The 17,702-nt window shown below is 46.8% G+C and overlaps 1 protein-coding gene across 1 annotated transcript in view; it reads right to left on the bottom strand.

Moving 5' to 3' along the window:
- The window catches only part of SEL1L (SEL1L adaptor subunit of SYVN1 ubiquitin ligase), a 61,027-nt gene that overhangs the window by 33,509 nt on the left and 9,816 nt on the right, over nucleotides 1–17,702 (bottom strand). Inside the window, exons 4-8 of the mRNA XM_068254436.1 lie at nucleotides 15,638–15,805; nucleotides 15,042–15,147; nucleotides 13,192–13,354; nucleotides 4,763–4,816; nucleotides 930–989 (exon numbers count right to left, since the gene is read on the bottom strand). Coding sequence (XP_068110537.1) covers nucleotides 930–989; nucleotides 4,763–4,816; nucleotides 13,192–13,354; nucleotides 15,042–15,147; nucleotides 15,638–15,805 — 551 coding nt within the window. The remainder of the gene's footprint in view (nucleotides 1–929; nucleotides 990–4,762; nucleotides 4,817–13,191; nucleotides 13,355–15,041; nucleotides 15,148–15,637; nucleotides 15,806–17,702) is intronic.

The raw sequence follows: 17,702 nt of genomic DNA, 5'->3' as shown, positions 1-17,702 counted from the left end.
CTAACTGCTGTATATTGGTATGTAACCCCACCCTCCCAGTGATGCTTAGCCTAGGCTGATTAAATATGCTGAATTCTCCCCCAGAGAATTCTGGGAGACCAGGTATTATTTCTACTGGCTGCAGAACACTCAGTAACGAACATTCTGTACAGATCACCTGTCTGGACTAAAGATGTCGCCACCTGTGATAGATTTCATGCAGTAAATCAGGGTGAGGAAAGATAAAATGGGCAAACACTGACAAAATAATTTATAAACAAAAATAAATAAGCAATTTTATTCATTAGATTATTTTCACTACAGTTCCTCATTAAATAAAACAAATAAAAAAATACATTTAGCAGAATTGTATGACTGAAGTCTTGGTAACGAACTATGATGAAATGCTTTGTACACAACCTTTCCGCCTTCCTTCTGAGAAAACAATGACCGAGTTATGAAACGATAAAACCGATGCAGAAGCCGTTAGTACAGGGATGTCAAATACAAAGTGGGCAGAAATTGAGCACTGGGACCAAGTCACAGGCCAACTTCAATGTCTACTGGTCCCCTCCTCCCTTATAAAAGTTCCCTGGTGGTTAATAGCCCCCACCATCCCCTATACAGTTTCCTGGCCCTCCCTCCCTCATCTATACAGCTCCCTGGTTTCTATTGGCTCCCTCATTTCCCTGGTTTCTAGTGCTCCTGCCCCCCCCCCCCCCCCCTACAGTTCCCTGGTGTCTAGTGCTTTCCCCCTCCCCATATGCTTTCCCTGGTGATCTAGGGCTTACCCTCCAAAATAGCTTCTCTGGTGGTCTAGAGTGGGACAAACATAATGCAAAGTGGGGAAACCACCTAAGGGCCAAATCCGATGGCCCTGAGGGCCAGATTTGGCCGACGGGCCGGAGTTTGACATGTATGCGTTAGAAGATTTTGTGCGCTCCGCTTACCAGAACCATGTGTGCCAGGAGGTTCCCGCCCAACGCTCCGAACGTGTAATAGACCAGAGCCTGGAAGAGAGGAGAGACCACAGTGACACGCCTGCTGACCACACTCCATGCAGAGACCACAGTGACATGCCTGCTGACCACACTCCATGCAGAGACCACAGTGACACACCTGCTGACCACACTCCATGCAGAGACCACAGTGACACCCATGCTGACCACACTCCATGCAGAGACCACAGTGACACGTCTGCTGACCGCACTCCATGCAGAGACCACAGTGACACACCTGCTGACCACACTCCATGCAGAGACCACAGTGACACACCCGCTGACCACACTCCATGCAGAGACCACAGTGACACACCCGCTGACCACACTCCATGCAGAGACCACAGTGACACGCCTGCTGACCACACTCCATGCAGAGACCACAGTGACATGCCTGCTGACCACACTCCATGCAGAGACCACAGTGACACACCTGCTGACCACACTCCATGCAGAGACCACAGTGACACCCATGCTGACCACACTCCATGCAGAGACCACAGTGACACGTCTGCTGACCGCACTCCATGCAGAGACCACAGTGACACACCTGCTGACCACACTCCATGCAGAGACCACAGTGACACACCTGCTGACCGCACTCCATGCAGAGACCACAGTGACACGCCTGCTGACCACACTCCATGCAGAGACCACAGTGACACCCATGCTGACCACACTCCATGCAGAGACCACAGTGACACGTCTGCTGACCGCACTCCATGCAGAGACCACAGTGACACACCTGCTGACCACACTCCATGCAGAGACCACAGTGACACACCTGCTGACCGCACTCCATGCAGAGACCACAGTGACACGCCTGCTATCCACACTCCATGCAGAGACCACAGTGACACCCATGCTGACCACACTCCATGCAGAGACCACAGTGACATGCCTGCTGACCACACTCCATGCATAGAGACCACAGTGACACACCTGCTGACCACACTCCATGCAGAGACCACAGTGACACGCCTGCTATCCACACTCCATGCAGAGACCACAGTGACACGCCTGCTATCCACACTCCATGCAGAGACCACAGTGACACGCCTGCTATCCACACTCCATGCAGAGACCACAGTGACACGTCTGCTGACCGCACTCCATGCAGAGACCACAGTGACACACCTGCTGACCACACAGCGATACACCTGCTGACCACACAGTGACACACCTGCTGACCACACAGTGACACACCTGCGGACCACACAGTGACACACCTGCGGACCACACAGTGACACACCTGCGGACCACACTCCATGCAGAGACCACAGTGACACGCCTGCTGACCACACTCCATGCAGAGACCACAGTGACACATCTGCTGCCCGCACTCCATGCAGAGACCACAGTGACACACCTGCTGACCACACAGTGACACACCTGCTGACCACACAGTGATACACCTGCTGACCACACAGTGATACACCTGCTGACCACACTCCATGCAGAGACCACAGTGACACGCATGCTATCCACACTCCATGCAGAGACCACAGTGACACACCTGCTGACCACACAGTGACACACCTGCTGACCACACAGTGATACACCTGCTGACCACACAGTGACACACCTGCTGACCACACTCCATGCACAGACCACAGTGACACGCATGCTATCCACACTCCATGCAGAGACCACAGTGACACGCCTGCTATCCACACTCCATGCAGAGACCACAGTGACACGCCTGCTGACCACACTCCATGCAGAGACCACAGTGACACCCCTGCTGACCACACTCCATGCAGAGACCACAGTGACACACCTGCTGACCACACAGTGACACACCTGCTGACCACACAGTGACACACCTGCTGACCACACAGCGATACACCTGCTGACCACACAGCGATACACCTGCTGACCACACAGCGACACACCTGCTGACCACATTCCATGCAGAGACCACAGTGACACGCCTGCTGACCACACTCCATGCAGAGACCACAGTGACATGTCTGCTGACCGCACTCCATGCAGAGACCACAGTGACACACCTGCTGACCACACAGTGACACACCTGCTGACCACACAGTGACACACCTGCTGACCACACAGTGACACACCTGCTGACCACACAGTGACACACCTGCTGACCACACAGTGACATACCTGCTGACCACACAGCGATACACCTGCTGACCACACAGTGACACACCTGCTGACCACACTCCATGCAGAGACCACAGTGACACCCCTGCTGACCACACTCCATGCAGAGACCACAGTGACACCCCTGCTGACCACACTCCATGCAGAGACCACAGTGACATGCCTGCTGACCACACTCCATGCATAGAGACCACAGTGACACACCTGCTGACCACACTCCATGCAGAGACCACAGTGACACCCCTGCTGACCACACTCCATGCAGAGACCACAGTGACATGCCTGCTGACCACACTCCATGCATAGAGACCACAGTGACACACCTGCGGACCACACTCCATGCAGAGACCACAGTGACACGCCTGCTGACCACACTCCATGCAGAGACCACAGTGACACGTCTGCTGACCGCACTCCATGCAGAGACCACAGTGACACACCTGCTGACCACACAGCGATACACCTGCTGACCACACAGTGACACACCTGCTGACCACACAGTGACACACCTGCTGACCACACAGTGACACACCTGCGGACCACACAGTGACACACCTGCGGACCACACAGTGACACACCTGCGGACCACACAGTGACACACCTGCGGACCACACTCCATGCAGAGACTACAGTGACACCCCTGCTGACCACACTCCATGCAGAGACCACAGTGACACGCCTGCTGACCACACTCCATGCAGAGACCACAGTGACACATCTGCTGCCCGCACTCCATGCAGAGACCACAGTGACACACCTGCTGACCAACAGTGACACACCTGCTGACCACACTCCATGCAGAGACCACAGCGACACGCCTGCTGACCACACTCCATGCAGAGACCACAGTGACACACCTGCTGACCACACAGTGATACACCTGCTGACCACACAGTGATACACCTGCTGACCACACAGTGATACACCTGCTGACCACACAGTGACACACCTGCTGACCACACTCCATGCAGAGACCACAGTGACACCCCTGCTGACCACACTCCATGCAGAGACCACAGTGACACATCTGCTGCCCGCACTCCATGCAGAGACCACAGTGACACACCTGCTGACCACACAGTGATACACCTGCTGACCACACAGTGATACACCTGCTGACCACACAGTGACACACCTGCTGACCACACTCCATGCAGAGACCACAGTGACATGTCTGCTGACCGCACTCCATGCAGAGACCACAGTGACACACCTGCTGACCACACTCCATGCAGAGAGACCACAGTGACACACCTGCTGACCGCACTACATGCAGAGAGACCACAGTGACACACCTGCTGACCGCACTACATGCAGAGACCACAGTGACACATCTGCTGACCACACTCCATGCAGAGACCACAGTGACACATCTGCTGACCACACTCCATGCAGAGACCACAGTGACACACCTGCTGACTGCACTACATGCAGAGACCACAGTGACACACCTGCTGACTGCACTACATGCAGAGACCACAGTGACACACCTGCTGACCGCACTACATGCAGAGAGACCACAGTGACACACCTGCTGACCGCACTACATGCAGAGAGACCACAGTGACACCTGCTGACCACACTCCATACAGAGACCACAGTGACACACCCGCTGACCACACTCCATACATAGCGGGGCGACATTGAGGACACCTTACCTTTGCCTGACTGCTGTTCAGTCCCAGACCCGAGGCGTACAGAAAACCCAGAGCCTATAGATAGACGACACAAAGAGGACCTGTCACTAAAGTCACATGTCATAACAACTATAACGCACAACAATCCTATTATTATGGAGTGTAGGAACATTTGACGCTGATCTCATCTAGGCTAATGGAGGAGGCATCACTCATGCCTAGCAGCTCCCAAGTCCTGGATTTAAAGAGTAACTGTCGGGCATAAATTCAAAAATCAAGTCATTATTTTTATCTGGTAAACAAGTAATACGGATGCTAACCAGGCAATCCAAAAGGTAAAATCACTATTACTTTTCTTGTTGATAAATGATCATTCCCCAGTCTCCTGGATTCTTATTTAGTACACACAAAAAGGAAGTTGCAGGGCATGGTGGGTGTGTTCTTTTTTGCTTCTCTACTTTCCCTCAGGCTTAACTAATGCAGCCTGGTTGGCTAAAGCCTCTTTCCCTCCTGTTTTCTCCTCCCACACCTCTGTTCCTCTCCGATTGGCCAATATTTCTCATGCTGAGACAATGCACTTTCTATAGTGGAGGGCAGTCAATGCATACACAATCAGGCAGAGGAGAGTAAGGGAGGAAATTACATCAGGATTGGCTTCAAAATAGCCACAGTTCAAATGAGAAATGCTGAGAAGGATTTTCTCTTTATTTACTGTAGAAAAATCACTAAAATCAAAATGTGGACAGTGCAATACATGTAATGTAAGTAGAGCAAGTATTTATCTACTTATATATGTGGGATTCTTTTTCTGAGATAACGTGGCTGACGGCTCCTCTTTAAAGGGCACCCGAAGTGAGAGGGATATGGAGGCTGCCATATTGCCTGGCTGTCCTGCGGATCTTCTACATCTAATACTCTTAAGGGGCCCATACACTCAGCCGATTTTCTGGCCGATCGATCGATCCCGATCGATCGTTTGAAAAATCGGTTGGCCAATCGACCGATCGATGACCGATTTCGATCGATTTCGATGGATTTCCATCGACCAGGCAGGATGGAAAATTTAGGTCGATCTGATGAGATTGCTTATCAGTTTGCATTGGCCTTAATGGAAATCTGATGGCAAAAAAATGCCATCAGATCGAATTCCAATAGATTTCAAACTGAAATCTATTGGAATTCTTTCCTGGTAAAAAATGTTCTAAAAACGCATCAGATAGATCATCAGATGCATTTCTTATCTATCTGCTGCCAATCTGACGAGTGTATGGGCACCTTTAGCCACAGCACCTGAACAAGCATGCAGGTCAGGTGTTTGACTTACAGGACAACTGAAGTGAAAAGAAGGTGGCTTCCACATTTATTAACTTAAACAATACGAGTTGCCTGGCAGCCCTGCTGATCTATTTGGCTTATAGTGTCTGAATAACACCAGAAACAAACATGCAGCTAAACTTGTCTGATCTGACAATAATGTCTTTTGCTGAATGCTTGTTCAGGGTCTACGGCTGAAAGTATTAGAGGCAGAGGATCAGCAGGATAACCAGTGTACTGGTATTGCTTAAAAGGAAATAAATATGGCAGCCTCCATATTCCTCTCGCTTCGGTTGTCCTTTAAGTCTAAGAAGGAAAGAAAATCAGGAAAGACAGAAGTAGAACATTCAGTACAGATCTGGCAGCCACAGCATCACTTCAGGAAGTAAACAGGAGGAAGCTGTCTCAGCAGGAGGCAACGTCGCACCTCCAGAAAGTAAAAAAACAAAAACAAACAAAAAGGAAGGAGAACATGTCACATAAATCTCTAGCTGAGCTGCTGTTATTGTGACCGAACGGAGCTGCTGATAACCCACACTTCAGCAGCAACTTGTAGCTCCACAGACATACTTTGTACTCCTACCGCGACAGATCGTCCAAAAAAGCAGTGCTATAAATCAGGACTGTGGAGTCGGAGTCGGAGTCGTGGAGTCGGAGTCGTGGAAAAGGAGTCGTGGAGTCGGGCAATTTTGGGTGCCTGGAGTCGGAGTCGGGAAAAAATGCACCGACTCCGACTCCTAATGAATTTTTAACTGTAATTAAAATAGAAAATATGATAAAATGTTCTATTTCTCAGATAAGTCATTAAAAATAATGTATATATACAGTAATAGCTGTGCTTAGTCTACAAAAATGAAATAAACCAATCAAAATTAGTTACTTGTGCTGCTTCAATAAAGCAGTCCCCGTTTTTTAAAGTCAGATATACATATCTGATTGTGACTGTATATATGATGTGTACACAGGAATCTCTTATATACACTAAATAACATCTATGCTGTAAGTATAAAGCCTGATGTGTAGCTGTGTCACTAATAGAGATGGTCAACGAGATGGAAATAATTCTGCACTGATGCTGATTTATGCAAATGTATGCACTCCCTTTGCTGATGAAATCAAATAATTTGATATGTTATTAAAATTTTGTTTGGTGACTACAAATTAAAGGGAAACTGAGACGGATGAAAAGTAAAGTTTTATACATACCTGGGGCTTCCTCCAGCCCCCTTCAGGCTCATCAGTCCCTCACTGTCTTCCACCACCCGGATCTTCTGCTATGAGTCCTGGTAATTCAGCCAGTCAGCGCTGTCCGGCCGCATGTCGCTCCCACAGCCAGGAACATTCTGCACCTGCGCAATAGTGCTGCACAGGTGTAGTATGCTCCTGGCGGCGGAGTGTGTGCATGCGCACTACGCCTGACTGGCTCAAGTACCTGGACTCATAGCAGAAGATCCAGGTGGTGGAGGAGGACAACGAGGGACTGATTATCCTGAAGGCGGCTGGAGGAAGCCCCAGGTATGTATAAAACTTTAATTTCATCTGTCTCAGGTTTACTTTGTTACACAGTAGTACTATACTCTACATATGCACTCCCCACAGAGCTGCAGGGAATCCACTGAGAATGCTGTGCACATTGAACACAGAGGTGTTGTCTGTTTACAATCTCCTCATTCCCCTGCAGAGTACCTGCACATCATTCTTACATGTACCCACACTTACATTGCCTAGGGCCTGATAGATGTTCTTTGTTCCGGTTTGTACCTTTTACAAGTACTCTTACCAAGGACTAGTTTTAGTCTAAAGGGAATAAATATAGAAGTCTACATATCCTTCTCACTTCAGTTGTCTTGTAAAATTCCTAAGCGTTGGCAGTTAAGAGACGAATTTCATGTTACATACTTTTAATCAACAAAATTGTAATATGCAAATTAGAGGAGTCGGAGTCGTGGAGTCGGAGTCGGTGGAATCCTAAACTGAGGAGTCGGAGTCGGTGGATTTTTGGACCGACTCCACAGCCCTGCTATAAATAGGCAACCACCCGCCATCACATCTGCTCTATGGACCAATCAGCAGGTGGCAGAACACAGCAGGTACAACACTCCTGATGGGCTGAAGACAACAATAAAAATGAGAACAGCACACCACACACATGCAATGAATTTTCTGTATTGGGAGCTATGGGATTCCAGTCCTCATCAGGGCTCTTTCACAATGGCTGACAGCAGTGCACTTAAAGTGGAACGAAACTCAGAACTAACTCTCTGCTCTAAAAGATATAAAAGATACGCCAAAGGTAAAAGAATAATAACCTGTAGGGGAAAACATTTATTACAATTGGTTGAAATCCTAAAAAACAAACAAACAAACCCTGGAGTGCTAACTTCCTGCACATTCCTGGTAGCACAGAAAGGTTACATTTCTGGGTTTACATATTAGCACAGCTCACAGCCAATTCACACTTGACAGGCTGACCTTCCTAAACAGACACGGAGTGAATTTCTTACCAACTACATGTGTTTTCATTGTGTGCTGAGCAAGAGTTTGGGTGCACTTTATTGGCTTGTCAGGCGCTCCGCTTTACGTAGAAAGTCACACAAACACTTTCACAAAATCTTTCCTTTGGCTATATGTCAAGCACTGCGCTGCTCCAGTGTAGGGGAAATCGGAGGTTATGTAAAAGAAGAAGGAGCGCTTCATGGTGCATTAACATAAAAAAGGCTTTATTTAATGGGGCACTCACAGGATGGACAATCAAACTCGCATGTCAGCGGTAGGGCCAACCGCTTCTCAACCGGGCAGTGTGTGCGCACACGCTGAGGCCAGCAGTGCGGTCTCCGATGGTAGAGGAGCTCGTCTTGCCGGGAGTGGGTGGGGCCAAGGTTCCGCATGCGTGTGACATGACGCGTTTCGGCGCTCTGCGCCTTCGTCAGTGTGAGTTTGATTGTCCATCCTGTGAGTACCCCATTTTTTTGTGAATAAAGTTTTTTTTTTTATGTTAATGCGCCATGGACTGCTCCTCTTTACGTGCAGGGCGCTGCAAGCATCCAGAAATGGCAGCAATCTTTGCATGTACATCAGAGCGGGTAGCAACCACCCCTGGACGCTACATGCTGTGCTTTTTATACTGGGCAGTATCTGCACAGCATGTCCACTGTTTACACGCTTGCGGTTACAAACGCCACTATTCGGTTGGAGTATTTTGCAACCAGAAGGATCTTAAGCCCAACAATCAGACGGCTAAATGGCGTGTTTAAAGAGACTCCGTAACAAAAATTGCACCCTATTTTTTATCATCCTACAAGTTCCAAAAGCTATTCTAATGTGTTCTGGCTTACAGCAGCACTTTCTGCTAACACAGTCTCTGTAATAAATCAATGTATCTTTCCCCTGTCAGACTTGTCGGCCTGTGTCTGGAAGGCTGTCAAGTTCTTTAGTGTTGTGGTTCTGCTATGAACTCCCCCTTTCAGGCCCCTCTCTGCACACTGCCTGTGTGATATTTAGATTAGTGCAGCTTCTCTCTGCTCTCGTATCTTTTACAAGCTGGATAAAGTGTCCTCTGAGCTGGCTGGGCTTTCACATACTGAGGAAATTCAGACAAGGGCAAAGCTGTTTGCAGGAAGAAAAGAACAGCCTGAAACTTCAGTGCATGAGAGCAGAAGGGGGAAAGAAACACACAAATGATCTCTTGAGATTCAAAAGGAAGGCTGTATACAGCCTGCTTGTGTATGGATGTATTTTCTATGTGTGGACATACTGTACATCAACCTACTTCCTGTTTTGGTGGCCATTTTGTTTGTTTATAAACAAACTTTTTAAAACTGTTTTTAACCACTTTTAATGCGGCGGGGAGCGGCGAAATTGTGACAGAGGGTAATAGGAGATGTCCCCTAACGCACTGGTATGTTTACTTTTGTGCGATTTTAACAATACAGATTCTCTTTAACGTGTTGTGTAGCAGTCTGTGTAAAAAAGCCCTGATATCAAAACCTTACTGCAAGTGTGTGTGTGTGTGGTGTGTGTGTACAGTGTGTATAGTGTGTGTGTGTGTATATAGTGTGTGTGTGTATATAGTGTGTGTGTGTGTATAGTGTGTGTGTGTGTGTATAGTGTGTGTGTTTGTATAGTGTGTGTGTGTGTGTGTGTGTGTGTGTGTGTGTGTGTGTGTGTGTGTGTGTGTGTGTGTGTGTGTGTGTGTGTGTGTGTGTGTGTGTGTGTGTGTGTGTGTGTGTGTGTGTGTGTGTGTGTGTATAGTGTGTGTGTATAGTGTGTGTGTATAGTGTGTGTGTATAGTGTGTGTGTATAGTGTGTGTGTGTGTGTGTGTGTGCGCGTGTGTGTGCGCGTGTGTGTGCGTGTGTGTGCGTGCGTGTCTACAGGGAGTGCAGAATTATTAGGCAAATGAGTATTTTGACCACATCATCCTCTTTATGCATGTTGTCTTACTCCAAGCTGTATAGGCTCGAAATCCTACTAACAATTAAGCATATTAGGTGATGTGCATCTCTGTAATGAGAAGGGGTGTGGTCTAATGACATCAACACCCTATATCAGGTGTGCATAATTATTAGGCAACTTCCTTTCCTTTGGCAAAATGGGTCAAAAGAAGGACTTGACAGGCTCAGAAAAGTCAAAAATAGTGAGATATCTTGCAGAGGGATGCAGCACTCTTAAAATTGCAAAGCTTCTGAAGCGTGATCATCGAACAATCAAGCGTTTCATTCAAAATAGTCAACAGGGTCGCTAGAAGCGTGTGGAAAAACCAAAGCGCAAAATAACTGCCCATGAACTGAGAAAAGTCAAGCGTGCAGCTGCCAAGATGCCACTTGCCACCAGTTTTGCCATATTTCAGAGCTGCAACATCACTGGAGTGCCCAAAAGCACAAGGTGTGCAATACTCAGAGACATGGCCAAGGTAAGAAAGGCTGAAAGACGACCACCACTGAACAAGACACACAAGCTGAAACGTCAAGACTGGGCCAAGAAATATCTCAAGACTGATTTTTCTAAGGTCTTATGGACTGATGAAATGAGAGTGAGTCTTGATGGGCCAGATGGATGGGCCCGTGGCTGGATTGGTAAAGGGCAGAGAGCTCCAGTCCGACTCAGACGCCAGCAAGGTGGAGGTGGAGCACTGGTTTGGGCTGGTATCATCAAAGATGAGCTTGTGGGGCCTTTTTGGGTTGAGGATGGAGTCAAGCTCAACTCCCAGTCCTACTGCCAGTTTCTGGAAGACACCTTCTTCAAGCAGTGGTACAGGAAGAAGTCTGCATCCTTCAAGAAAAACATGATTTTCATGCAGGACAATGCTCCATCACACGCGTCCAAGTACTCCACAGCGTGGCTGGCAAGAAAGGGTATAAAAGAAGAAAAACTAATCACATGGTCTCCTTGTTCACCTGATCTGAACCCCATTGAGAACCTGTGGTCCATAATAAAATGTGAGATTTACAAGGAGGGAAAACAGTACACCTCTCTGGACAGTGTCTGGGAGGCTGTGGTTGCTGCTGCACGCAATGTTGATGGTGAACAGATCAAAACACTGACAGAATCCATGGATGGCAGACTTTGAGTGTCCTTGCAAAGAAAGGTGGCTATATTGGTCACTGATTTGTTTTTGTTTTGTTTTTGAATGTTAGAAATGTATATTTGTGAATGTTGAGATGTTATATTGGTTTCACTGGCAAAAATAAATAATTGGAATGGATATATATTTGTTTTTGTTAAGTTGCCTAATAATTATGCACAGTAATAGTCACCTGCACACACAGATATCCCCCTAAAATAGCTAAAACTAAAAACAAACTAAAAACTACTTTCAAAAATATTCAGCTTTGATATTAATGAGTTTTTGGGGTTCATTGAGAGCATGGTTGTTGTTCAATAATAAAATTATTTCTCAAAAATACAACTTGCCTAATAATTCTGCACTCCCTGTACAGTGTGTGTTTACAGTGTGTACAGTGTGCGTGTACAGTGTGTGTGTATACAGTGTGCGCGCGTGTGTGTGTGTGTGTGTGTACACAGTGTGTGTGTGTGTGTACACATTGTGTACACAGTGTGTGTGTGTGTGTGTGTGTGTGTGTGTGTGTGTGTGTGTGTGTGTGTGTGTGTGTGTGTGTGTAGACAGTGTGTGTGAGTGTGTGTGTGTGTGTGTGTGTGTGTGTGTGTGTGTGTGTGTGTGTGTGTGTGTGTGTGTGTGTGCACGTGTGTGTGTGTGTGTGCACGTGTGTTTGTGTGCACGTGTGTGTGCACGTGTGTGTGTGTGCACGTGTGTTTGTGTGCACGTGTGTTTGTGTGCACGTGTGTTTGTGTGCATGTGTGTGTGTGTGTACAGAGTGTGTGTACAGAGTGTGTGTGTACACATATGTATGAGCGTGTGTACACATACGTACGAGTGTGTGTGTACACATATGTATGAGTGTGTGTACACATATGTATGAGTGTGTGTACATATATGTATGAGTGTGTGTACATATGTATGAGTGTGTGTACATATGTATGAGTGTGTGTACATATGTATGAGTGTGTGTACATATGTATGAGTGTGTGTACACATATGTATGAGTGTGTGTACACATATGTATGAGTGTGTGTACACATATGTATGAGTGTGTGTACACATATGTATGAGTGTGTGTACACATATGTATGAGTGTGTGTACATATGTATGAGTGTGTGTACATATGTATGAGTGTGTGTACATATGTATGAGTGTGTGTACACATACGTACGAGTGTGTGTGTACACATACGTACGAGTGTGTGTACACATATGTATGAGTGTGTGTACACATATGTATGAGTGTGTGTACACATATGTATGAGTGTGTGTACACATATGTATGAGTGTGTGTACATATGTATGAGTGTGTGTACATATGTATGAGTGTGTGTACATATGTATGAGTGTGTGTACACATATGTATGAGTGTGTGTACACATATGTATGAGTGTGTGTACACATATGTATGAGTGTGTTTACACATATGTATGAGTGTGTGTACATATGTATGAGTGTGTGTACACATATGTAGGAGTGTGTGTACATATGTATGAGTGTGTGTACATATGTATGAGTGTGTGTAAATATGTATGAGTGTGTGCGCTCGTGCGTCATTACTCAGGATGATTTCCTTACGGTTTGCCCTCTGGGAGAGCCCTGCTCCGCCAGCTTCTCTAAGAGATCTTTGGCAGCGGGGATATCCTGCCTCAGGGGGTCCCCAAACAGCAAGGCGTAGGCCACCTTCTCCATGGCTTTCACGTGGTTCATGTCTGATGCTTTGAGGAAGTACTGGAAGGCCCTGCGGGGAGAGGAGAGGGGTTAGCAGAAGGTCTCACAGGCTTTCTCCCCATCAGCTGCCAGGAAAACCGATGGAATAGATTGAAAGCAATGCTAGCAAAGACTGAGTGATATCTTAAAGGGAGCCTGAAGTGAGAGGAACATGAAGGCTGCCATATTTACTTCATTTTAAACAATGCTAGTTGCTTGGCAGTAGTGTCTGAATCACACACCTGAAACAAGCATGCAGCTAATCCAGTCAGACTTCAGATAGACCATCTGATCTGCATGCTTGTTCAGGGTCTATGGCTAAAAGTACTAGAAGCAGAGGATCAGCAGGACAGCCAGGCAATCTGTATTCTTTAAAATGAAAAGGTCAGCCTCCATCGACCCTCTCATGTCAGGTGTGCTTTAATCTAGGAAATTATTTAGGTTTTGGTAACATTCAATATGATCAGCTTGTTATAAAAAATAAAAACAAAACAAACAAAAAAAACGAATCCCCCCCCCCCCCCCCCCCCTTAAACACACAGAGCTATGTTCGCTCGCTCAAATCTAAACTGAAAATAATTTCAAGCAAAGAGGGAGTGCAGGCTATACGGGGGACACTAAAGAAAAAGATGAATTGAATTGAGAAAAGTATGGTTGCTATGTAGGTTCCAGCACTGGTAAGTTAACCACAAAAAATAATACAGGGGATACACAGGCTATAAGGGGAGGTACAGGCTATAGTGGTGGTGGTGGGGGGGTACACAGGCTACAGGGGGATACACAGGCTATCGTGAGGGGTACACAGGCTACAGGGGGATCCAAAACAGAAGAAGGGAGGAGCGCTCCATAGTGTGTTAACCTTTAACCTCCCTGGCGGTAAGCCCGAGCTGAGCTCGGGCTATGCCGCGCAGGGAGATATCTCAGCCCCTGGTGGGGCGATTTTCACCATGTAAAGTGCTGTGCGCGCTCTGTGAGCATTGTACTATGGAACGGCTGGGACTCCCTGAAATCAAACGGACGTGACGGCACCTTGTGAGGTCTACTCCGTTCCTAGGTGACGTTGCAGCATCTTCCTGGTGCCCTTCCCGGTGCGTCTGTTGCCGTTGTCTGGGCAACGCGGTTGCGTCTGCCCAGTAGTGCGCTGATTGGGGGGAGATGGAGCTATATTAAAGGTTAACACACTACAGAGCGCTCCTCCCTTCTTCTGTTTTGTTTTACACTCTAGTCAGCTGTGCAACCCAGCTTGGAGGAGCTGCTAGAGTGTGTCACCTGTTGGCGGACAATTGTCTGCAGCGCAAGATTGACCATCTTTTACAGGGGGATCCACAGGCTACAGGAGGATACACAGGCTATAGTTGGGGGGGGGGGGGGGGGGTACAGGTTATAGTGGTGGTGGGGGGGGGGTACACAGGCTATAGGGGGAGGTACAGGCTATAGTGGGGGGGGGGGGGGGGGTACACAGGCTACAAGAGGATACACAGGCTATAGTGGGGGGGGGGGGGGTACACAGGCTATAGGGGGAGGTACAGGTTATAGTGGTGGGGGGTACACAGGCTATCGGAGGGGATGCACAGGCTATAGTGGGGGGGGGTACACAGGCTAACAGAGGGGATGCACATGCTATAAGGGGAGGTACAGGCTATAGTGGGTTGGATACACAGACTATGGGGGGTAGGGGGAATACACAGGCTATAGGGGAGGTACAGGACACTACATACTCTTTCCTCTGGGATCTCTTTGTGCTGCCGTTCAGGATCTTCATTCCCTGCAGGTAGAGGTCATCTGCTTCCTGCATCTGGCGCCTCCCGCTGGCCTGCTCCTCCGCTGCAGGGATAATACACACACGTTACTATTACTATAGACAGACACCCCATCCAACACACACATAGGCAGAGAGCTGCACTCATCCGGCCGTACGCCACACTGAGCAGCCCCATCCCAAAATACAGACAGTTCCCCTACTTACAAACCACTCAAATGCCAACGTTTCAGACATACAAACTACGTTGTCTTCATGTACAAATTATACAATACTGTTTTTTATTACATATTTTTGTTGTTATATGTTACAGTATTGTATAAACTGCTATAAGTAGTTTAAAACACTTTAAAAGCATGTTAAATACAACCCAAAAAAAAAAAAAATACATAGTTTATCCTATATGTTCAATGAAGGTCTAAATATATGGTCTGAAAGTAAATCATTTATCCACGTTTCACCACATATAACACAACTTAACTTATACAATCTCCCGCAACGGTACCTGTCTGTAAGTAGAGGACCCCCTGTAGTGGATTTTACCCCAACACTCACTTTCACAAAATCCCCACTTGAGGTCGCTCTTGTAGTCGTAGGTGGTGGCGCACCAGAGCCTGCCGTCCTCTCGCCCGTCCGCCGTGCACTCGCTGTACTCCTTCTCCATGAACAGGAAGGGGAATTGGCAGGGTTCTCCGTCCGCCGTCCCTCCGATGGCAGCAAGAACTGAGGCAGAGGAGAGAGACCTCATTTGTAATATGCCAGACAAGACAAATAACATTTATATTGTGCTTTTCCTGCTGGACTTTAAAGCCTTATTTCTCCCATCCTACAAGTTCCTATACCTGTTCTAATGTGCTCTGGATTACTGCAGCATTTTCTATTTGCCCTGTCTCTGTAATATATCTAATCTTCTTTTCTTTGTCAAGCTTTGTCGACCCAGGAAGGAATGGGCTGCCTCTGTTGTAATGGGGACAAGTTATGTACTCCCCTTGCATGCCCCCCTCCAGGCTCACTCCTTTGTGCTTTGTTGATTTCTCACTTACAGACAGGTCCCTGCTCTCAGTCTCAGTGTGTCTGTAAGGGTACATACACACATCAGACTAAAATGAAAGATCACAGACCAATCTTACCACCCTTCATGTAGTATGAGAGCCATACTCTACACAGTCTTTTCTATGGAGCTGAACTCCACATCAGATAGAAATCTTTGCAAGATGCTGCACACACAGATGCTGTACAGACACAAAAGATCAGTATCTGCAAAAGATCTGTTCCTGCCAAAAATCCATTCCTGCAAATTGCAATGATAGTCTATGAGATCTGCAGATCATCATACACACATGATTTAACTGACATTCATCTGCAGATCAGATCCACCAGGATGGATTTTCAGATTGCTTGATCTGCAGATGAATGTCAGTTAAATCATGTATGTATGATGATCTGCAGATCTCATAGACTATCATTGCAATTTGCAGAAATGGATTTTTGGCAGGAACAGATCTTTTGCAGATACTGATCTTTTGTGTCTGTACAGCATCTGTGTGTGCAGCATCTTGCAAAGATTTTTTTCTGATGTTGAGTTCAGCTCCATAGAAAAGACTGTGTAGAGTATGGCTCTCATACTACATGAAGGGTGGTAAGATTGGTCTGTGATCTTTCATTTTAGTCTGATGTGTGTATGTACCCTAAGGCTGTGGTAGGAGGGAGCTGCCCGTCACATGCTGACAATTTGTTACCCAGACACAAGTGCAGAGCCCAGACTCCTGGCTCAGAAGAAACAGCTTTGTTTATAAAGGAGTCTGAGGATACTTATCACGCTTCAGTGGCACAGAGCTGCAGAGGCAGAAGGTAAAACTTTTTCTAAACTTGCACATAACTTCTAAAGGCTGCATTCACTGTGTAATAATAAAAAACTTGCCCTGCAAACATAAGACAGTATACATCATGTTTTTTTGTTTTTTTTAATATTCTGTTTAATCATGTCAGGTTTTCATGACAGCGTCAAAGATATCAACAGGTACCTAAATATAACATTGTATCTGAAAAGCAATGGCAGGTTATAAACAGCGTGACCATATAACATTTACTTCTGGAAGTGGCTTAACAGATATGGAGCCTGGATTTTCTGCACTGTATAAAATTATCCATAACCATCTATCTGCGTTTATTACATCTAGTAGATATAGTCACCTGCTAGTCAATAGCTAAGTAGTTGCTATACGAGGCCTAATTAACATCCTGTTTCTTTTCAGTATACTTCCTGTTTCAGTGGCCATCTTTACGGTTTATAAAACAGTTATTTTATCACCAATATTGCGGCAGAGAGTGGTGAAAATGTCACAGAGGGGGCTAGAAGATGTCCCCGAACAGGCTGATATGTTTATTTATATAACATTTATTCAATACAAATTCTCTTTAAATGCTTGAGCTGCAGCCACTAAGACGTGCTCTATAGGGAGTAGCAGTGTAAGGGAGTCTTGCCCAAGGTCTCCTACTGAACAGGTGCTGGGTTACTGAACAGGAAGAATTGAGATTCAAACCCAGGACTCCCGTGTCAGAGGCGGGTAAATCTGCATGTAGACAGACTGATAACTCCCCCTCACTGCAGTATATCCTG

This window comes from Hyperolius riggenbachi, chromosome 9 (genome assembly GCF_040937935.1).
Source record: "Hyperolius riggenbachi isolate aHypRig1 chromosome 9, aHypRig1.pri, whole genome shotgun sequence".
NCBI lineage: Eukaryota > Metazoa > Chordata > Amphibia > Anura > Hyperoliidae > Hyperolius > Hyperolius riggenbachi.
This window is presented reverse-complemented; position numbering and strand designations above follow the sequence as displayed.